Source organism: Oncorhynchus clarkii, chromosome 29 (assembly GCF_045791955.1).
Source record: "Oncorhynchus clarkii lewisi isolate Uvic-CL-2024 chromosome 29, UVic_Ocla_1.0, whole genome shotgun sequence".
Lineage (NCBI taxonomy): Eukaryota > Metazoa > Chordata > Actinopteri > Salmoniformes > Salmonidae > Oncorhynchus > Oncorhynchus clarkii.
In genome coordinates this window covers 14,417,120-14,440,490 of record NC_092175.1, presented here as the reverse complement: position 1 = coordinate 14,440,490, position 23,371 = coordinate 14,417,120, and the positions used below count along the sequence as shown (strand labels likewise).

Here is a 23,371-nt window from a genome sequence, read left to right as displayed (position 1 = left end):
ACTATACTTCTGAGTACCAGAAGTCCTCACAAGAATAGTAAACCAACAAAAATGATTTGAAGTGAGGACATTTAGCTTTTTTAGGCTTCAGGGTTCGGGATAATGGGAATCAATATTTGGTCCCCTAAAGTCCCCAAGTATTGTAAGACATAGCTGTGTGTGTGTGTGTGTGTGTGGTGTGTGGTGTGTGTGTGTGTGTGTGTGTGTGTGTGTGTGTGTGTGTGTGTGTGTGTACTCACGCATGTTTCTGTTCTCCAGAGGCTGGGCTCTCTGAAGCAGCTGTCCTACCTGGACGTGTCCAAGAACAACCTGGAGATGGTGGACGAGCAGATCTGTGGCTGTGAGAGCCTGCAGGACCTGCTGCTCTCCAACAACGCACTCACACAGCTGCCCGGATCCATAGGTGAGTGGCTACACACACAGACTGTATATACCCACAGACCGAAAGATGGACAAAGACCAACAGATAGACCGGCATGAATACACAAACAGTGCCCATCTCTTTACCTCGTGATAAAGGCTGTATGACGAAGCCCAGTGACCAGACCATGGGGCCTCTGCCATGCCATTGTTGATGTGTGTCTAATGGACATCGTTGGTTGTTATTCTGGGGCGAAGAGGAATACTGGCTTTAATTGAATCTCATTCTGGAATGAATGACTCACCTGGATGCATATTGAAGAAGTGGACTTCCAGAAGCATGATTCTTCACCAAAGCAGTTTTCTGTTCCAGCCGCCATTTTTTAATTTATACGGTGATATGGTTTGAACATCTAAATATATGATAGCCCTCTTGGAATTTTATGTCTAAGCATTCAGCTCTCATTCTGATGGGAGATACTTTGCTTTCCCATTAAAATAAGATGAAGCAAATGCGTACAGCTGGATTCAGTAAGCAATTTATTAAGCCCCAAGCGATGGCCGTAAAGCCAGTTACAGTATTGTTGCTGGTATTAATTATTAATCTGTTGCATTACTGTAATGCATACACCTTTTGGTGATCTAGCAGAGAATCAGAATCAATTTGTGTGTGCACTGTAGCAGTGTGCTGTTACCTAATGTATTATTTTATCTTTATCTCGCTCGTCCTACCGCCCTCTTATTCACTCTCTACCCCTCTTTTCTCTTTCTTCCTCCTTCCCTCCCTCCCTCCCTCTTCTCCCTCCTCCTCTTCCTCCTTCCATCTCTCCCTCCCTCCCTCTCAGGCTCCCTGAAGAAACTAACCGCTCTGAAAGTGGATGAGAACCAGCTCATGTATCTTCCCGACTCTGTCGGAGGGTGAGTACTACTACTGCCATAGTTTTAAAACAACCAGACCCATCCTGATTGGTTCACATTGATTGTAGAGGTTGAGGTGTTACTCCCAATGATTTAGGTGATTGAACAAATCCTGACTGCTCTATTGTGGATGGGTGCAATGGTAATCCCTGACCCCAGGAACCTCCTAAAACCGTATTGACAGATTAAAGCCGCCGTTTAAGTCTGCTTCGCCAATACTCAACTACTTACGACAGGTTAGGCCAGTTGTTGGCAGTTGACTGCTGTTTCCTGGTAACACGGAAGTCAATACAGGCTGGGACTTGACCAAGTTTAGATTTGACCTCTGTGGAAGAAAAGGAAAAGCCGCACACTCTAATTTACCAACGTAAGACTTGAACTCTGACTACAGACGTGATCATCTGTATGGAGCAACAAAGACAAATTACATTATTATTTTAAACCATCAACATAGTATGTGTGGTAGCCAAATTGCGTTTAAAGATCTTGGCAACTTGGTTTATAATTTTTCTGTATTTTTGACATTTCTCTTTTCTCTTTTTCCCCTTCTGGTCCATTTTTGTTTTTGTTTCCCAACATTGCCAATTAGTATGTTATCTTGTATTTCCTGGTCCAGGATTAGGAAAAGTTTCTTGGCGGGATTATAAATAAGTGATTGCAAGGGGAACCGTGGTTTAATCCCAAACCAGGATTGTAAAGCAAACTGATTAAATGCATTTAATCTTGTATTTAATTGAATTTGCTTTAGATCTTGAGTTGTGTTTGATGTCCTACACTCTTGTTTGTCCCTGGTCTTGACTTCTGAGCAGGGGAATCAGATTCCTCTTTTTATACTTGGTTGCTATAGAGCAGGTATTCCCAAACTGGGTTATGTGCAATGCTGTCGGGGGTACGCCAAATACAAATGTGATTCACACAATTATTATTCATTTTTTCCATTCACGTTTTCAAACAGTATACACATTTGGATGAGGTATTTTTCTCGCCTGAGTAGTCTCGTTTCACTGCCCAAAATAAAATGAAACCATCTAGTGTTCAGCGAAGTAACAATACAATGTCAAGTCTAGTCAAATAATTAACATCCAATCACATGAACCATTACTCTCTCACGGGAAACCTTCAGTCTTACTCAGACATTCAGAAACAAAACATGACCATTTGTAAAAATAAGCCACAAGTTTTCTGAGCGAGAATGAAGACAGTAGTAAGACATGTATAAAAGCAACAGATAACATTATTAAGCAGGGGCTAGAAGCGTTTTTTATGGTGAGCTACCGAGTGGCTAGGACAGGCAAGCCCCTTACTATTGTGGAGGACTTCATTCTACCTGCTGCTGTGGATATGGCTGGGACAATGCTTGGGGGAAAAGGCCCCAAAAAACTATACAGACAATGGCTTCATCAAACAACGCTGTTTCACGACACATCACTGACATGGCAGGAGATGTTTTGAAACAATTACTGCTTATTATTACAAGCCAGTGAATTATATGCATTATAGCTGGGTGACAGGGCCTGGCACAGCTCCTGGTATACGGCCGTTGCGTTTATGGGGGGTCTATTAAGGAAGCCCTCCTCTTCCGCAAACCATTGGAAACCAGGACAACGTGAGAGGATATTTTTTAAGTACTGGACAGCTTTGTGACATCAAATGGACTTTGGTGGTCAAGATGTGTTGTCTGCACTGATGATGCAAAAGCCATGACAGGGAGACATAGTGGAGTGGTAACGCGCATGGAAGCAGTTACTCCCTGACTCAAGCTGACGGACAATGTCAAATGTGGTACAGCGAAACATCTGAGTGAGCTGGGTGCGCAACTATGCAGGTCATTTCCCAAAACAGATGACACAAACAACTGGATTTGTTATCCCTTTCATGCCCTGCCTCAGTCCACTTACTGATATCTGAAGAACAGAGCCTCATCTAAATTGCAACAAGTGGTTCTTTGAAAATTGAATTTATTCAGAAGTCACTGCCAGATTTCTGGATGGGGCTGCGCTCAGAGTTTCTTGGCAAATTGTGCTGTTAAGACACTGATGCCTTTTGCAACCACGTACCTATGTGAGAGTGGATTCTCGTCCCTCACTAGCATGAAAACTAAATACAGGCACAGACTGTGTGGAAAATGATTTAAGACAGACTCTCTCCAATACAACCCAACATTGCAGAGTTATGTGCATCCTTTCAAGCACACCCTGCTCGTTAACACGTGGTGAGTTATTCACCATTTTCGATGAACAAATAAGGTTTTATATGTAAGATGGCTAAATAAAGTGCAAAATGATTGGTTATTATTATTTGTGCCCATGTCCTATAAGAGCTCTTTGTCACTTCCCATGAGCCGGGTTGTGACAAAAACTCACACGTTTTAATAAATGTATAGTGTATGTGTGTGGCAGGCTTACAATGATGGCAAAAAACAACATTTGAGAGTGACCATGATGCTAGAGGGGGTACGCAGCTGGAGATTGAAAGTTTTAAGGGGTACAGGACTATAAAAAGTTTGGGAACCACTGCATAGAGAATATAGGGAATGATAGTACTAGAACACAAGTTGTTCTCCTCTATCAGCTATTTTTATCCCACAGCCTTTGGTGACTGGCCAGCAAGCAGCAGGTCCCTCTTACTTTGCCTTTGGAAAAGCATGCATTTACATTTTTCATAGCGCAGAAATCCCCAGCTGCGTATGCAGCCTTTTCTCCTAGCTTCTCTGTTTTCAATAGAACTTTATTGTCCGTTTTTCTGCGAAATGTAGATTTGGAGATTTCTGCCTTTTCCCAACCCATGCATGCGTACACACATACTGAGGCACAGGGTCAGCTGCAGCAGGACACGTACTCAAAGCATGAGCTGACCAGCTGTTCACTGACATTTTCAACCTCTCCCTGACCCAGTCTGTAATACGTTCATGTTTCAAGCAGTCCCCAAGAGCACCACGGTAACCTGTCTAAATGACTATCACCCCGTAGCACTCACATCTGTAGCCATGAAATGGTTGCAAAGGCTGGTCATGGCTCACATCAACACCATCATCCTAGACACCCTGGACCCACTCCAATTCGCATACCGCCCCAACAAATCCACAGATAACGCAATCTCTATTGCACTCCACACTGCCCTCTCCCACCTGGACAAGAGGAACACCTGTGTGAGAATGCTGTTCATTGACTACAGCTCAGTGTTCAACACCATAGTGCCCTCCAAGATCATCACTAAGCTCAGGGCCCTGGGGCAAAAAACCTCCATCAGCAACTGGATCCTGGACTTCCTGATGGGCCGCCCCCAGGTGGTGAGGGTAGGCAAAAACACATCCGCCACGCTGACCCTCAACACGGGGTGGTCGCTCAGGGGTGCATGCTTAGTCCCCTCCTGTACTCCCTGTTCACCTAACACTATTATTAAGTTTCCTGACGACATGCCGGTGGTAAAGCCTGATCACCGACGATGATGTGGCAGCCTATAGGGAGGAGGTCAGTGACCTGGCAGTGTGGGGCCAGGACAACATTTCCCTCAAAGTCAGCAAGGCAAAGGAACTGATTGTGGACTACAGAAAACTGAGGGATGAGCATGCCCCCATCCACATTGACGGGCCTGTAGATGGTCGAGAGCTTCAAGGTCAAGAGCTTCAAGTTCCTCGGTGTCCACATCATTAAGGAATTAACATGGTCCACACACACCAACACTATCGTGAAGACACGACAACACCTCTTCCCCCTCAAGAGGCTGGAAGGGTTTTTGGCATGGTGGGTCATCAGATCCTCAAAAAGTTCTACAGATGCACCATTGAGAGGATCTTGACTGGCTGCATCACCACTTGGTATGACAACTGCTTGGTATCCGACCGCAAGGCGGAATACATCACTGGGGCCGAGTTCCCTGCCATCGGGGCGGCAGTTAGCCTTGTGGTTAGAGCGTTGGGCCTGTAACCGAAAGGTTGCTAGATCGAATCACCGAGCTGTCAAGGTAAAAATCTGTCGTTCTGCCCCTGAACAAGGCAGTTAACCCACCGTTCCTAGGCCGTCATTGTAAACAAAAATTTTTTTTATCTGACTTGCCTCGTTAAATAAAGTTTCAATATAAAACAATCCATGACCTCTATACCAGACCTCTATACCAGGAACTCCAGCAACCCAAGTCAGACAGTTCTCTCTGCTACTTCGTGTGAAGCGGCATAAATACAGCAAGACTTGAACCAACAAGACCCTGAACAGCTTCTACCCACAAGTCGTAAGACTACTAAATAGTTAAACAAATAGCTACCTGGAGTATCTGCATTGACCCGTTTTTTTTTACTCATACGCTGCTGCTACTGTTTATCTATCCTGTTGCCTTGTCACTTTACCCCGAGCTACAGTACCAGTCAAAAGTTTGGACACACCTACTCATCCCAGGGTTTTTCATTATTTGTACTATTTTCTACATTGTAAAACTAACTATGAAATAACACACATGGAGTCATGTAGTGACCAAAAAAGTGTTGAAAAATCTAAATATATTTTATATTCTTCAAAGTAGCCACCCTTTGCCTTGATGACAGCTTTGCACACTCTTGGCAGTTTTGATGTCTTCACTATTATTCTACAATGTAGAAAATAATTTTAAAATGTTTAAAAAAAAACTTGAATGAGTAGGTGTGTCCAAGCTTTTGACTGATACTGTGGATGTACGTACATATCTACCTCAATTACCTCATACCCCTGCACATCGACTCGGTACTGGTACCACATGTTTCAGGTTTTCGCCTGCCAAATCAGTTCTGTTATACTCACAGACACTATTTTAACAGTTTTGGAAACTTTAAAGTGTATTCTATCCTAATATACCAGTTATATGCATATCCTATCTTCTGGGCCCGAGTAGCAGGCCGTTAATTTGGGCATGCTTTTCATCCGAAATTCTGAATGCTCCCCCAACCCTAGAGAATGCTGCCCCCAACCCTAGAGAATGCTGCTCCCAACCCTAGAGAATGTTGCCCCCAACCCTAGAGAAGTTAAGTAAGCATTTCACTGTTAGTCTACACCTGTTGTTTACGAAGCATATGACAAATACAATTATTTGATTTGATTGCAGCGCCCCTGCAATGCCTTCTGGTCTACTGGTGGCCAGGGTTCTAAATTAATATTTTTCATTGGTATCACTGGTGCTCCCAAAATAGTAGTTAGTAGCAAATCTTTATTTTAATTGTTTTGAGATAGCCTATATGAAATCTAGCTACTTTTGAAGAACATGTTGTGCTCTAGAAATGAATATGTAACACTGTAAATACTTCAGTTTATTATAAAAGCTCAAATGTTGATGCGAATACCTGTCTTATCATTTTACAAAGTCATTTGTGGAATATAAGTTTCTACATTTGTGTAAAATCACGATTTTTGTTAGCGGCATGCAAGTAGTTTTAGAATGGCCCACGACATGGTTTATGAATGTAAAATGTGGTTTTTATAGGAAGGTTTTTATTTGTTAATATGGATCCGATCCTTTGCCCTGTTTGGGCTAGAAGCCAGCTGTTTTCGCTGTAGTAATGGTGCAACCATGACACTGACGAATCTGCACTTTTTTTCCCTTTAGGGCACTCGGAAACAATGGCACAGCGAAGCCTTATCATTACAACAATTATTATCTGAGAGATATTCTATTGGGTGCACAGTGTTCCCAAAATGAAACTGCTGGTCGCATGGCAACGTTTTTAGTCGCATATGCTTACTCTGGCTTTATCTAATGTAGCTTGCGTATAATAAGCGTCTGAAACTAGATATAAAATATGCTTTACAGCCAAGGCTAGACAAGCATTTGTGTAAGTTTATCGATAGCCTAGCATAGCATTTTGTCCAGCTAGCAGCAGGTAACTTAGTCACGGAAATCAGAAAAGCAATCAAATTAAATCGTTTACCTTTGATGAGCTTCGGATGTTTTCACTCACGAGACTCCCAGTTAGATAGCAAATGTTCCTTTTTTCCAAAAATATTATTTTTGTAGGCAAAATAGCTCCGTTTGTTCTTCACGTTTGGCTGAGAAATCGCCCGGAAATTGCAGTCACAAAAACGGCAAAAAATATTCCAAATTAGCTCCATAATATCGACAGAAACATGGCAAACGTTGTTTATAATCAATCCTCAAGGTGTTTTTCAAATATCTATTCGATAATATATCCATCAGGACAATTCGTTTTTCAGTAGGACCGATTGGAGTAATGGCTACCTCTGTATTTTACGCGAGAATCTCTCTGGGAGCATCAGGTGACCACTTGCGCAATGTAGCCGCTTACGGGTATTCTTCAACATAAATGCGTAAAACTACGTCACAATGCTTTAGACACCTTCGGGAATACGGAGAAAGAGTAATCTGGTTGATAGCCCATTCACTGCTCAATTGTGACTCATTGGAACGCAGCGCTTTCAAAACAGGAGGCACTTCCGGATTGGATTTTTCTCAGGCTTTCGCCTGCAACATCAGTTCTGTTATACTCACAGACAATAACCGGAACATCCGGTTGTTGGGACCTCAGCGGAGGCTACTCTGGCTCAACTCCAGCTTAAATTTCACATGTGAAACATCTATCCGCAGACGCAGTATGTCTTTTTTGTATTAATGCTGGAATAAAAACACCATATATATTTAGTGTGTGCTAGCTTGTATGCTAGCATGAAAAAAACAGAATAATGAGAACCAGATACAGTATGGAAGAGTTTTGGATATAGAGTACCCTCTTCTCCAGCGAGTCTTCCAGTCACAGAATAATCGCTCACTCTTTTTTTCATGAAGGGTCATATGCCATGTAGTGCAGTCCTAGATAGTTATGGTAGCTGAGTCAGTCAGAAATAGAACATTTGACAGGGGATAAAGATTCCAAGGACTGTTGGATAGTTCGAGCAGGAAAAATACAGTTTTATAGGACTTCCCTCACTATGGTATAAAGCTGTCTCCTGTCCCTCATGATAAAATGCCTCTAGAATGAATAAATCAACCAAAGCCCTCTCCACACTAAACACCTATTTTCTCTCCTCCTCTTCCTCTGCCTGTCCAATTCCTTTCCCTCTGTTTCTTCTTCCTCCTCTTGTTCCACCTCGGTAGGCTGGCAGCCCTGGATGAGCTGGACTGTAGTTTTAACGAGATTGAGGCTCTGCCCTCCTCCATCGGACAGTGTGTCAGCATACGCACCTTCGCCGCTGACCACAACTTCCTCACACAGCTGCCCCCAGAGGTGAGCATTGGAGTCCCACGCAGTGTGTTTACGAGTGTCGGTTTGTGTTGTTATGTGCACGCTGTGCTGTGTGCTTATGTACAAAACATCAATTGTGTGTGTGTGTTTCACATCAACTTATCGTGTCCGGCCCCAGCTGTGTGCTGATGTCCTATCCCTTTGTCCTATCCCTCTTATCTGCATATCACTCAGATGGGCAGCTGGAAGAGTGCCACCGTGTTGTTCCTGCACTCCAACAAGCTGGAGTCTCTGCCCGAGGAGATGGGAGACATGACCAAGCTCAAGGTCATCAACCTCAGTGACAACAAGTGAGTCTAGCCTCCTGTCTCTACTCCTCCCGTCTCAGCCGGGTGGCAGTCCAGTCAGATTGTTGATGCATTCTGGAAAGCAGCCAGATAGGCAGGAGACCAGTGTTGATGGGGCCTCTTTTATTGAGAAAGTCTGTCATTCTTCATCGCACAGTCTTATCCAGGTTCGGCGCAACTCTCCCATGTCACATCCCCCCTGTACTCCTGTTTGGGCCCTCGTCACCAACATTCTCAACCCGCAACACTCCTTATCCCAGCTAAGATGGGGGAACGTTAATCACATAAAACATGGATTACAAATGAGTATAGGCATTGTTGAAAATATGACTGCAGTGCAAATTAATCTGTAGACCTAGTGGGGAGGAGGCAGCACATTTGTCAGGGTTGAATGGAGAGTCACAGACGCTGCAGGAGAGGCTACGCATATGCTCTAAACCCCCCTCCCCCAGGGAGGCGTCACACATTTCCACACACAGTATTTACTTTACTTAGCCTGGTTCACATGCAGCTGAAATGGAGATGTTTATGAATAAAACAAATGGTTGAACATCCATATGTGGTACTATGGCAAAAGCCCAAGCTTCACAGCATCACGTTAACCCAATCTTTAATTTGTGGAACTTGACGACACAATGTATTACGGCAACTTTCGCTTATGTTGTTGCTGTGAACATCACTCAAATCAGTCTGATCTCCTCTAACTTTTCCCATTGGTTCTGGTGTTCTCAGAGGGTTTTCATTGGAGCACTCGAACAGTCGAAACACCAGTTTAACGCAGTAGTTAAAATGGGTACCGGTCTACCAGCTGCTCCCTTTATTGTGCAAAGCCACTCTACTGTTGCCACATGGTGCCTTGTAAAACATGTCCATCCAGCTTATTGGAACCAGCGCTGGCACCAGAGCAATCTCTCTCTGTTGCGTCCGCCACCAAAGTGGATTATATAAGGCGCTGAAGAAACACACACGCGCTGTGTGTGTGTGTGTGTGTCAACAATGGAGAAGAAAATCATCAGAATGCATTCCCCCACTTTGCACACACTTACCCAAACTCCCGGAGACCCTGGAAGTAAATAATTGGTGAATAATGATACAGGAGTTAAAGCCTTGAACCAGGAAGATAACGTTTGGACCAGGAAGATTGAGTGGATTGATTTCAGACACTCACAAAACCTCCATCAGGAAGGAATAGGGGTTATTTCCAGGTGTTTTTCCAGGCATGGCCACAGACGCACTAGCCGCTCCAGTCCTCTCACTGCCAGCAGCACTAAATATATTTTACCATGACTCAGCAGTAACCCTGTAACCCGCTGTAAATGAGTTCCTATCCTCCAGTTTTTACAGCGAGAAAGAGACCTGTTTATTACCCCAGGACCACTTATTTCTCATTCCCACTTTGGCCTTGGAGACACATTTGACACAGCACCTGTTTCCTACCTGTTCAAGATGTAATCAAATCAAGCTTTATTTATACAGCATATTTCAGACATGGAATGCAACTCGATGTGCTTCACAGGAAGAAACAAATAAAAATCTAACTGGAAATTTTTACGACACAACAAACAGTCTATCCGATTCTCTGTGCTCTTTAAAAAGTTATCCTGTAGACGTTAGACAATAGCACTTAAAGATTTGGGGCATTATTAATATTGGATAGCAGTATCTGTACAATTAAGTGTGGTTTAAGTTAAGTTGTTATGGATGCGTAATATTACAGCCTATTCTCTAAATAGTGCTTTTCGTTGCCAGTTGATATCTGTCCCATATCTTTCTCAGGTCGGTAATGTGCAGGGTGACTTTAACTGTAATTCTTTCTCTGTTTGTGTCTCCAGGTTGAGGAATCTTCCCTACAGCTTCACGAAGCTCAACCAGATGACTGCTATGTGGCTGTCTGAGAACCAGGTGTGTACACAGCCTCTTGGCTTTCACCTCAACTAAGGGGCTTTCAGTGCTTTGTACTGTATTCCATATAGGCTTATTTCTTTACTTGTTTGGAAATCTCTGTTCATTGTTTGTATGGACCATCAAGGTGCTTGTTGTACCCTGTTGTTTCTAAAGCTTCCCTGCAGTGTCATGAGAATTGTAATTGTAATCTGTAATTGAATGACACACACACACACACACACACACGTGGTCTCTGAGATGTTCTCAAACGTGTGGGAGCCAGTGCACTTCCATGTCAATTCTCAAACGGCATAATAAAACATAATAAAACCCCTACAGTAACTCCAGATACCACGCCATGGCATATTTCATCTTGTGATTTTTTACGCCTAACAATCAGCCAATGCTGACGGAGGCATCGATAGCTTTACCCACTGTTACCTCACAGACAATGGTGGTCATTGTGGAAAGCATGGGGATTGGTGGTCATTTTCTGGGGCAAGAAAACGAGCGACCCAAGTGTAGTGGTGCAACCCGACAGCTCCCGACAGCCAGCCATGGACTAATCCCGTTGGACACAGTACAACCCGCCAAAAAAAACTCAGATTAAACGTAATAAAACACTTCCATGGCGTCTAATCCTGCAGACACACCATATGGCACAGAGGGCCTTTCTCCAAAGCTGAAAACTAAAAGCCGCTGACCGTTCGCTGTGCTGAGAAGATTTGACCAGAGAGGGAGAAGCGCTCTCTAAAACAAAACAAGCATGTTTTGGTTGAGTGGTTTCCAGTGCATTCAGAAAGTGTTCGGACCCCTTCCCTTTTTCCACATTTAGTTACGTTACAGCCTTATTCTAAACTAGAACTTATTTACCGAAGTATTCAGACCCTTTGCTATGAGACTTTAAATTGAGCTCGGCTGCATCCTGTTTCCTTTGATCATCCTTGAGATGTTTCTACAACTTGATTGGAGTCAACTTGTGGTAAATTTAAATTGATTGGACATGTTTTGGAAAGGCGCACACCTGTCTATATAAGGTCCCACAGTTGACAGCTCATGCATGTCAGAGCAAAAACCAAGCCATGAGTTTGAAGGCATTGTCCATAGAGCTCCGAGACAGGATTGTGCTGAGGCCCAGATCTGGAGGAGAGTGCCAAAACATTTCTGCAGCATTGAAGTTCCCCAAGAACATAGTGGCCTCCATCATTCTTAAATGGAAGAAGTTTGGAACCACGGCCAAACTGAGCAATCTGGGGAGAAGGGACTTGGTCAGGGAGGTGACCAAGAAGCCAGTGGTCATTCTGACAGACCTCCAGAGTTTCTCTGTAGAGTTTGTTGTCCTTCTGGAAGGTTCTCCCATCTCTGCAACACTCCACCAATCAGGCATTTATGGTAGTGGCCAGATGGAAGCCACTCCTCAATAAAAGGCACATGACAGCCCGCTTGGAGTTTGCCAAAAGGTACCTAAAGACTCTGACCATGATAAACTAGATTCTGAACTAAACGTTTTTTAAATACTTTGCTGCAATGACACGCTTAGTTATCTAGCCACCTTGTTCCTTTCTTTTAGCATGTGCATCTAGAAAGTACACCATCATGCTTTTGGGATACTTGTCTTTCAGATTCCGCAATGATTCTTTAGTTGTGGACACTACATCACCACACTCCCTCTCTTGCTCTTGGTCCTCAAGTCACCTTGATTTAGCACCTGTGGTTTTTTTTATCAGTTTCGTTATGAAAATATTTATTAACTCCATGACAGTAGCTAAAGCAAGGGGCTATAGCAGCACACAAGTAGACTACAAATGCAGGCTGGTCCGGGCATGCCCTGAGCTCGTGAAGGGAGCGCTACTGGAGCGAAATTGCAGAGGGCGAGGAGGCCGACACTCCAGCCTTTGGGAATCTCGCTCCACGCTCCAGTCAAATTGGGAACGCTCCGCTCCAGCTTCTCTCACATACTGCGGAGACATGAGCGCTAGATACAAATCTCTGGTGTACAAATCTCTGGTGTAAATGGGAAGGTGCAAACAGCACAGAAGGAGCGAAGGAGACGAGACCAAAAAGACAACACAAGAATTAGCGGACATAAAGGCGCATAAAAACAAAAAGATGACTTGATTCTTGCGATACAGGCATTTGGAAAATCACGTAAAAACATACATTCAAATAAATGTGATATATTGCCCAGCCCTACTCCTGCCACACTAGATCTCCTCCAAAGAAATACACCTCTGATCATCTCTTAATGTTACTGTCCAAAGGTTTTAGTAGGTTTGGAAACCAAATTAAATGGATGATTTCCACCAGTGAATGTGTGTTACTAGTTACCACAGCCACAACATCATACACTCTGTCTATTTCTACAATTTCTCTTAAATTGTGATTTTAAACCTAACCTTAACCACACTGCTAATTGTATGCCTAACCTTAAATGAAGACCAAAAATGCAAACGATTGTTTTTACTTTGTGGCTGTGGTAACTTGTGACAACCCCAGTGAATACATATTCAGATTAGATTCCTAATGACTGTCCTCTCCCTTGCTTATTTGACAAACTATTACTTGTCAAGAAATTGCATTTTCCTGACAGTTTTCATAAGCCATAAGGATGTTCAACATTTACTCTTATAGCACGGTCTTATATTGTCTCTTTCCCCTCCCCCCACAGTCGAAGCCCCTCATCCCTCTGCAGAAGGAGGAGGATCAAGAAACCCACAAGACAGTTCTCACCAACTACATGTTCCCCCAGCAGACCAGGACAGAGGACTGTGAGTACTAGACAACCGAGTCTTAGACTAATACTAAGGCCTACTATCTGTGGGGTAGGCTCTGTTCACTTTTACAATACATCCTACACTAGACAACCTAGACCAGCCCCCCCCCCCAAAAAAAATGTATTAAGGGAGCCCCATATAAAATCCAAGCCCTTTACAAGCTCGATCGAGGCTATATCTGATTTTCAGCACCACGAATAGCAGTCGGATCAAATTACCACAGAATCTGACACAGCGGCTGTCTGGTGAAGTTTCAGGGAGAATTTAATCTCGTGAAAATACTGTAAATATGCTGCAGGAAAGATGTTACTTTTTGATTTATAAACCTACCAACGAAGAAAATATTATTCTCCAGTGATTAATTGAAAGACCCACATCAAGCCAAGACATTGAATAATGAAACCCAGATACAACTATTATAATCAAACAGAAGGTTTGATTGTAATCAATATTTTATTATACTGTGTAGGGTAGCCCATCCCCCAAAGTGACTCTTTACACTCTATTGAAAAGGTGTTATTGTCTTCTCAGAAAATCAGCCTTCTCTGTGTTGTTCTTGCCATCCTCCATTGTCTAACACCTCTGGGTAGGTTCTGGTGTGGTAACATCCTGAAGGTTAACGCAACAGTAATGCTATTGGTCAACAACTCAAATTTGGAATCCAAGCAACTTTATCAAGGGGTCTTGGATACATTGTCCCTTTGTTCCTGACCTGGTTGAGAGAATGCCAAGAGTGTGCAAAGCTGTCATCAAGGCAAAGGGTGGCTACTTTGCAGAATTATCAAATATATTTTTATTTGTTAAACACTTTTTTTTAGTTACAACATCATTCTTTATGTGTTATTTAATCGTTTGTCATCTTCACTATTATTCTGCAATGTATAAAATAGCAAAAAATTAAGAGAAACCATTGAATGTGTAGGTGTGTCCAAACGTTTGACTGGTACAGTGTGTGTGTGTGTGTGTGTGTGTGTGTGTGTGTGTATATATATATATATATACAGTGCCTTGCGAAAGTATTCGGCCCCCTTGAACTTTGCAACCTTTTGTCACATTTCAGGCTTCAAACATAAAGATATAAAACTGTATTTTTTTGTGAAGAATCAACAACAAGTAGGACACAATCATGAAGTGGAACGACATTTATTGGATATTTCAAACTTTTTTAACAAATCAAAAACTGAAAAATTGGGCGTGCAAAATTATTCAGCCCCCTTAAGTTAATACTTTGTAGCGCCACCTTTTGCTGCGATTACAGCTGTAAGTCGCTTGGGGTATGTCTCTATCAGTTTTGCACATCGAGAGACTGAAATTTTTTCCCATTCCTCCTTGCAAAACAGCTCGAGCTCAGTGAGGTTGGATGGAGAGCATTTGTGAACAGCAGTTTTCAGTTCTTTCCACAGATTCTCGATTGGATTCAGTTCTGGACTTTGACTTGGCCATTCTAACACCTGGATATGTTTATTTTTGAACCATTTCATTGTAGATTTTGCTTGATGTTTTGGATCATTGTCTTGTTGGAAGACAAATCTCCGTCCCAGTCTCAGGTCTTTTGCAGACTCCATCAGGTTTTCTTCCAGAATGGTCCTGTATTTGGCTCCATACATCTTCCCATCAATTTTAACCATCTTCCCTGTTCCTGCTGAAGAAAAGCAGGCCCAAACCATGATGCTGCCACCACCATGTTTGACAGTGGGGATGGTGTGTTCAGCTGTGTTGCTTTTACGCCAAACATAACGTTTTGCATTGTTGCCAAAAAGTTCAATTTTTGGTTTCATCTGACCAGAGCACCTTCTTCCACATGTTTGGTGTGTCTCCCAGGTGGCTTGTGGCAAACTTTAAACAACACTTTTTATGGATATCTTTAAGAAATGGCTTTCTTCTTGCCACTCTTCCATAAAGGCCAGATTTGTGCAATATACGACTGATTGTTGTCCTATGGACAGAGTCTCCCACCTCAGCTGTAGATCTCTGCAGTTCATCCAGAGTGATCATGGGCCTCTTGGCTGCATCTCTGATCAGTCTTCTCCTTGTATGAGCTGAAAGTTTAGAGGGACGGCCAGGTCTTGGTAGATTTGCAGTGGTCTGATACTCCTTCCATTTCAATATTATCGCTTGCACAGTGCTCCTTGGGATGTTTAAAGCTTGGGAAATCTTTTTGTATCCAAATCCGGCTTTAAACTTCTTCACAACAGTATCTCGGACCTGCCTGGTGTGTTCCTTGTTCTTCATGATGCTCTCTGCGCTTTTAACGGACCTCTGAGACTATCACAGTGCAGGTGCATTTATACGGAGACTTGATTACACACAGGTGGATTGTATTTATCATCATTAGTCATTTAGGTCAACATTGGATCATTCAGAGATCCTCACTGAACTTCTGGAGAGAGTTTGCTGCACTGAAAGTAAAGGGGCTGAATAATTTTGCACGCCCAATTTTTCAGTTTTTGATTTGTTAAAAAAGTTTGAAATATCCAATAAATGTCGTTCCACTTCATGATTGTGTCCCACTTGTTGTTGATTCTTCACAAGAAATACAATTTTATATCTTTATGTTTGAAGCCTGAAATGTGGCAAAAGGTCGCAAAGTTCAAGGGGGCCGAATACTTTCGCAAGGCACTATATATATATATATACACACACACACTGTGCCAGTCAAACGTTTGGACATATATATATATATATATATATATATATACATATATATATATATATATATATATATATATATATATTACATCTATAAATAGCCAGGAAGTTGCAAGGTGGTTGATGCGCATGCGGCTCGAGCAGCGTGTTGCTAACCTAGACTAATACTAAAAATATCTGCTGTAGGCTCGGTCCTGTTCAAACATCTCGACAATGCATCTCTCCTCGAGGTATTCACGGATCTATATAGTATGTGTTTAGATACACGAATGCCACGTTTCTCCTCCGAATACGTTCATCAATCGAATAGAACTGGGCCACCATCGACGTCAGTCACGGCCTACTCTGAGGAGGAGGAGGACCGTGTAGAAACACTATCCGTTACCCCTCCCTCTCTGCATCTGTTACCTTGGGCACTACCTGTTACCTTGGGCACTACCTGTTACCTGGGGCACTAGGTGTACTGTTACATCAGTTAGCCAGCCTGCTCTCTCTGACCTCCTGTTGGTCGAGGATACTACAGGTTAGATATTTAAAAAAATATATATATTTTCTTTAGCTGATTTAGCTTGACATTTTGAACGGGGCTGGGTGGACATGGCTTGTACTTTTGGGACAGTTCCATTTGTTTCCTTGCGCCATGCAAGCTAGATCAAGTGCAAAGAGAAGCAAAAACATAGTGACTTTCTCACCTATGACTTTTTTTTTTATAGTGAACAAGCAGAATCGGTGTTCAGGAGAGCCACAGGTGCTAGCTCTTGGAGGGGAAATAGTGAATCCGTTATCAGTGCACTGTTTTTGTGGCACCCGTCAGATCTACTCAGCCCGTTAATTGGAATGACCAGGGGTTGTCAAAAGTGTTGTGGAAGCCGCATAAGAAATCCGAGCCCTTTTCAAGCGCAATAGCGGCAATTTCATATTTTCTGCACCACAAATAGCAGTCGGATCAAATTACCATGAAGTCTGACACAGAGGCTGTCTGGTGAAGTTGCAGGGAAAATTTAAATCTCGTGAAAATACTGAAAATATGCTACATGTTATGTTACTTTTGGATTTAAAAACCTACCACTGAAGGAAATATAGTATTCAACAGTGAAATGCTTACTTACATGCCCTTAACCAACAATGCCGTTTTAAGAAAATACCAAAATAAAAAAAGTAAATAACAATAGCGAGGCTATGTACAGGGTGTACCGGTGCGGGGGCACCGGTGTTGAGGTAATTAAGGTAATATGTACATGTAAGTAGAGTTATTAAAGTGACTATACATCGATAATAACAGAGTATCAGCAGTGTAGAAAGTCTGGGTAGCCATTTGATTAGATGTTCAGGAGTCTTGTGGCTTGGGGGGTAAAGCTGTTTAGAATCCTCTTGGTACCTAGAACTGGCGTTCCGGTACCGATTACCGTGCGGTAGCAGAGAGAACCGTCTCTGACTAGGTTGGCTGGAGTCTTTGACAATTTTTAGGGCCTTCCTCTGACGCCGCCTGGTATACGGGTCCTGGATGGCAGGAAGCTTGGCCCCTGTGATGTACTAGGCTGTACGCACTACCTTTTGTAGCTCCCATTGTTTGCCTAGACAGAGGTAAATCTCCAAAATTGAAACTAAATAGATTCTGGAGGAAGAGAGACTAAAACGTCTTAATCTGTTTCCTAGCAAGACTACTTTTGTACTACTCTGAAGTGGAATCTTTGCTTCAAACGCAGCCCAGGCTTAGAGAAAACTGGTCCAGAAACATGACTGGGCTAAGCTGTCAAAAACAAACAGAATTCCCACCAGTTTTGTCAACACTATGAATTTACCTAACACACATTTTTGAGGCTATCAAGTGATATTGATACCGCATACCATGTGGTTTCAGGGGGGAAACTGAAAAACCTACTCTAGGCAGGGGACAATATTTTAATTAGTGGTACATAACTTCTAAGGTTTCATATTTTACTCAATTATTTTATCTCTAGATGTATGTTTAACAAATGTCATTGGAATTCTGCATAAAGGTTGACGTTTGGTTGTCTTTCTCCTCCCCAGACATCCCCAGCTCTGACAGCGAGAGCTTTAACCCCTCCCTGTGGGAGGAGCAGAGGAAGCAGCGGGCCCAGGTGGCCTTCGAGTGTGACGAGGACAAGGATGAGAGGGAGACGCCTCCACGGGTCAGTACCCCACACACATGCATAGACACAAACGAACACATACACAAGCACACACCCTTGTGTATGCACACAGCCAAGAAAAACAAACTCTAACTTGCTGTGCTATAGATTGTAGCTAGCGCGGATGACAAACTGAGGGTGACACTATGCAAATGCAAGCTAATGAAAGGAGATGACAAACGATGTCCATTTGGCCCCGTTGAGAACCAGGGTCAAATAACGCTGCTCTGTACTCTCATTGCTTTTGCACATTACACAGTTCTCATTACTAAGTTGTTAAGGCTGTTAAAACACTGGAGCAAGGGTTACAAATGGGCTTTCTGGCACCAACGCAAGCTTTTTTTCAATCTCCTCTTCTTATAATGGAAAATCTAGGTTGTGTACCAACTGGCACCCTATTCCCTATTTAGTGCACAGTATTTGACCAGAATCCATAGGGCTCTGGTCAAAAGTAGTGCACTGCATAGGGTAATAGGGTGCGATTTGGCACGAAGCCTAGATCTGTTAGTCATCTTGTGCTTCAAGCTACAACCCATAAAAGATTGGCCTTTCCCTTTGTCCCTTGTATTCAAGAGAGATGTGTGTGCCTGCACCCAAGTTCTACAGAATTTCCATTTAGTTGTTTGGTGTCTACCGTCTCGTTGTGAAATGGAAGCTGCCTGAAGCTCATGGTGCGGTGGTTCTGAATCATTTCCTTCCCACCAATTGTGCCGTCTCACACCGTCTCCCACTGGCACAATATGGCCGCCTGGCTGCAGTGTCTCTCCAGCAGACTGAGGGGGCTGGCCTGCCGGGAAAAGGCACACCGCCTTTCAAACGGTCAGTCTGACTGAGGAGCGGTGGCGTCACCTCCGCTTGGCAGGCAAACCCAACTCCCCCTCCCTACCGACCTCCTACCCCGTGGTCGAGGGACCTTCTGTGATCACTGGTTTTAATGCGCGTGTCGCGTTCTCTCTCCACTATGCACGTGTGTGTGTGACGCATGTGTGTGTGTTTCCAGGAGGGCAACCTGAAGCGCTACCCGACACCATACCCAGACGAGCTGAAGAACATGGTGAAGACGGCCCAGTCAGTCGCCCACAGGCTGAAGGAGGACGAGTCAGGCAACGAGTCAGGGAAGGATGCCAGACCTAGCGAGCGTAACCATGTGGGAGTGCAGGACGTGGGAGTCAAGGTTGGCCTCCATCTGAGCCCTGTTGTCTGGAAACACTGGCAGACATGCAAACTACACACACACACACACACACACACACACACACACACACACACACACACACACACTGTCTAGTCTAGTTTCTAGTTCTCTGCTTTCCGTAAATACAACAAACAACTTGTATACATACAGTGTATTGCAGGGATCAACTAGATTCAGCTGCGGGACAATTTTTTTTAATACATTTTTTTTGCTCAGAAAACTTTGGGGGGGGCAAATAAAGTCACCCGCGAGCCTCCAGTTGAGGAACCCTGTGGTGTTGTATTGGACGATTGCATGAGAGAAAATAAAGACTGCTCCACATGTTCACAAGTATTTTCAAATATTTTCATTTGATTTGATATGTTAAACATAATATATTGGAAACTAGTGGAATTACAATCAGCCGTAATAAACCTGAGATCAACAGGAATTCGCGGTTGTGTTAAATGGGTAACAAATAACGTAACCTAATAATGACTCTTTTTTTGTGATAGAAACACGTCTCCTTTATATAACCTTCTGTTGTTTTGGGGTTTTAACCAGGTGATTGAGGCTCCCTGTGCCAACGGCAAGCCAGTGGAGATGGAGCCCAAAGCGCCTGTCTGTGTCCAGGACTCCACGGCACCCCTGGAGACCTCTGAATCCTACAACTCCCAGAAGACCTCTCTCCGAACCTCCGACAACACCAGGACCATGAACCATGAGGACACCCTGGAGGTACGCTACTACGGAAACATGCTACACACCTCGTTGGCCATACACATTATGACCCTTGCACATTTATTTTGTGATTTAAAAAATAATTATAAATAAATGTGTGTGTGTGTGTCAAGTCTTTTTCTCTGCAGGACTCCGAGGAGCTTTCGTCTGAGGAGGAGGAGATGAAGATGGCGGAGATGAGACCTCCTCTGATCGAGATTACCATCAACCAGCCCAAAGTGGTGGCCCTAAGTAAGAACAAAAAAGGTACCACCCAGACCAGCGGCTCCTTGCGGGATTCACCACCTCTAGAAGTAGTACATGGTTAGAACGCTGGTACTTAACTCAGGTTAGGGTTTGTCCATATGTAACAAAGTTGTTACTTATGGACAAATCCTCATTTGAGTTAAGTAGTTCTATGTAGTATTGACACGTTTGTTACATCATGGGGACACCGCTTGGTAGTATACCCCCCGAAATTGTCGTAAAGCCCGTCAGAACAATGTGTACACGCTGACCGAGTTCTCCTCTCTTCGTCTGACAGATGACGGTAAAGACGCTGACTCGTTGCTGGACGAGACGGTGGCCAACAGCAATCAGAACAACAGCAACTGTTCGTCCCCGTCGCGCATGTCGGACTCTGTGTCTCTGACCACGGACAGCAGCCAGGACAACTCCCTGTGCACCCCCGAGAGAGAGGCCAAGATGCCCTTCCTACCCAAAAGCAGGTGGGCGCAGTATGGTTCCTCTCTAGGTTTCTTGAGGATGGAGGGTGTGATTTCCTTGCTATTAGGTGTGCTCACACTCAATGTAAATAAGCCGGTGGGATTTCCTAGTCATTGGGATGTATGCCGGGGTTCCTGCTAAGCTGCGTGGTAGTCTATTTGTTTCCTTATTTATTTGTATTTTTTTATTTTATTTGACCTTTTATTGAACAAGGCAAGTCGAATTATGAACAAATTCATATTTTCAATGACGGCCTAGGAACAGTGGGTTAACTGCCTTGTTCAGGGGCAGAACGACAGGTTTGTACCTTGTCAGCTCTGGGATTCGAACTTGCAACCTTTCGGTTACTAGTCCAACACTAACCACCAGGCTACCTGCCGCCGCCCCCTTATACTCTGTATGGCACAATACTCGTCAACAACAACAAACCAATATGTTGCGCTTCCTGTTCCAGGCAAGAGGATGTAAACATGAACCAGCGGAAGGAGAGCACCCCTCTCCTCCAGAACGGCAATGGCTCAGCCACGTCCCTGCAGGCCCTCCTGAAGACCCAGCAGGGCTACGAGTCCAAGCCCGAGAAGATGGTGGTTGACTATGACCTGTCCATGGAGAGGCTGGCCTTCATCGAGAAGGGCAACAACAACGGCATGGGTGACGCCTACACCAAGTGGGACCAGATCAACATGAATTTGGCCAAGCTGCCACCTCACCCGGACAACATGGTGGTCCAACCAGACGACCGCCCGAACGGCTCAAGCGCCAAGGAGGACTTTAACCACTTGCCTCCCCCCTATAACAATGACAACTCTACGGCGCCCATCACGGACCACTTGAAGAACGGCAACCAGCTGGGCGACCACTTCAATAGCCACTCCAGCGAGGGACTGGCTGTGTCGCCTATGAGGGTGGACTCTGCCACGTCGATGGTGCGGACGGCTTCTGCGGGCGTGACGGCCAGCAGCAACATGTCTCTGTCTCGCAGCACGGAGGAGCTGTCCCCGGAGAAACGATGCTCCCCTCCTGTAGTGGCGAAGGCTCAGAGCATCACCAACATCGAGGCGGGGGGGATGAAGCTGTACTCCTTGGACGCTGAGGGGGGCTCCTATGAGGGTGGCGTTGTGGGCAGGATGGCCGGAGCCGGCCCGGGAGCCCAGGGCCAGAGCATCGTCCGCAGCAAGTCAGCCTCCCTGCTCAACGACCAGCCCTTCCAGGTCTACTCCGGTTCCTCAGCTTCCTCCTCCGACCTGCTCTCCAGCTCCTCCAAGCCCCCCGTCAGCACCGGCCGCTACCCCGTCCCCTCTGGCATGGCCATGGGCCCGCCGCCCCAGTACAATGTCCAGTACTCCAGCAGCACCATGCCCAAAGACGGCCTGTGGACCCAGAGGACCCCCGTCCTCCCCGACCAGGGCTTCCTTCCTCCGCCCCAGCATTCTTTGGCCAACACCAACTACTCCAACCGCAACCAGGCTCCTCCCTACCTCCTCCAGGCCCAGCAGAGAGGCCCGCCCACGGGGCCCACGCCCGGTGATATGTGGGCTAAGGAGAGACACCTGCCACTCGGAGGTCAGCCACGGAGCGGCACCCTTCAGAGGCAAAGCAGCAGCAGTTCCTCCATGGGGGACCCCCGGCGCATGCAGGTGCCCGAGGGAGAGTACATGACGTACAGGGACATCCACACCCTGGGCCGGGGGCCGCTGGCCGTGGCTCAGGCCATGCAGAGGCCTCTGTCGGCCCGTACCTACAGCATTGACGGGCCCAGCACCCCAAGGCCCCAGAGCTCCAGGCCACAGCCCCACGAGCTGCCCGAGAGGACCATGTCAGTCAGCGATTTCAACTACCAGCACGTCAGCCCCAGCAAGAGGCCCAACGCCAGGGTGAAGTCTGAGCACTCGTTGCTGGATGGGCCGGGAGGACCGGGAGCAGGAGGAAGGGTACCGGTGGACTGGAGAGATCAGGTGATGCGCCACATCGAGGCCAAGAAGATGGAAAAGGTAGAGTATTTGATGAATATTTAATGAGCAATCCATTTGATTGTACTTTTCATTCAGTATGTTTAATAATAGTCTTAATTGCCACTAAGAGAAATCCAGTATGATATAAAGGCATAGCCACGATAAGAGGTCAAACATGGGTGATATGGACAAAAATCCATCTCTCTCTACATTGACTGAATTATCGCAACGTTAAAAAGTGAATACCATTAAGTGCACCAGTTAATTGTCTATATTATCTTTAAAACTACTACAATTACTTTGAATATGGTAGTTATCAATTGTTCTGTAAGCAATAGCCCATATTAGCAGACTTATTTCATTCCTAGTAAAGGCTACTTATCATTATTGTCGAAAGCAGTAAAATGTCCTCGATAAATGTCGGTTTGGTTGGTGCCGATTTTTATCGTCCCAGCTCTAATAGAGGTCACCTGTGTTTTTGATTGAGAACGTGTTAAGATCATCACACTGTTCTGATGTCAGCGGCCCAGGTTGTTATTAGGTCCGTTTGATTTG

At 44.6% G+C, this 23,371-nt stretch overlaps 1 protein-coding gene across 4 annotated transcripts in view; it reads left to right on the top strand.

Moving 5' to 3' along the window:
• Nucleotides 1-23,371, top strand: part of LOC139388647 (erbin-like) — a 129,971-nt gene that overhangs the window by 94,294 nt on the left and 12,306 nt on the right. For 2 of the 4 annotated variants that reach the window (XM_071135437.1, XM_071135435.1), the window contains exons 10-21: nucleotides 259-403; nucleotides 1,206-1,278; nucleotides 8,350-8,479; nucleotides 8,672-8,787; nucleotides 10,617-10,686; nucleotides 13,337-13,436; nucleotides 18,123-18,244; nucleotides 19,245-19,418; nucleotides 19,983-20,156; nucleotides 20,273-20,390; nucleotides 20,683-20,866; nucleotides 21,319-22,855. In XM_071135437.1, coding sequence (XP_070991538.1) covers nucleotides 259-403; nucleotides 1,206-1,278; nucleotides 8,350-8,479; nucleotides 8,672-8,787; nucleotides 10,617-10,686; nucleotides 13,337-13,436; nucleotides 18,123-18,244; nucleotides 19,245-19,418; nucleotides 19,983-20,156; nucleotides 20,273-20,390; nucleotides 20,683-20,866; nucleotides 21,319-22,855 — 2,943 coding nt within the window. Of the gene's footprint in view, nucleotides 1-258; nucleotides 404-1,205; nucleotides 1,279-8,349; nucleotides 8,480-8,671; nucleotides 8,788-10,616; nucleotides 10,687-13,336; nucleotides 13,437-18,122; nucleotides 18,245-19,244; nucleotides 19,419-19,982; nucleotides 20,157-20,272; nucleotides 20,406-20,682; nucleotides 20,867-21,318; nucleotides 22,856-23,371 lie in introns of all 4 variants that reach the window. The other 2 variants (XM_071135436.1, XM_071135434.1) reach the window with 1 other exon arrangement.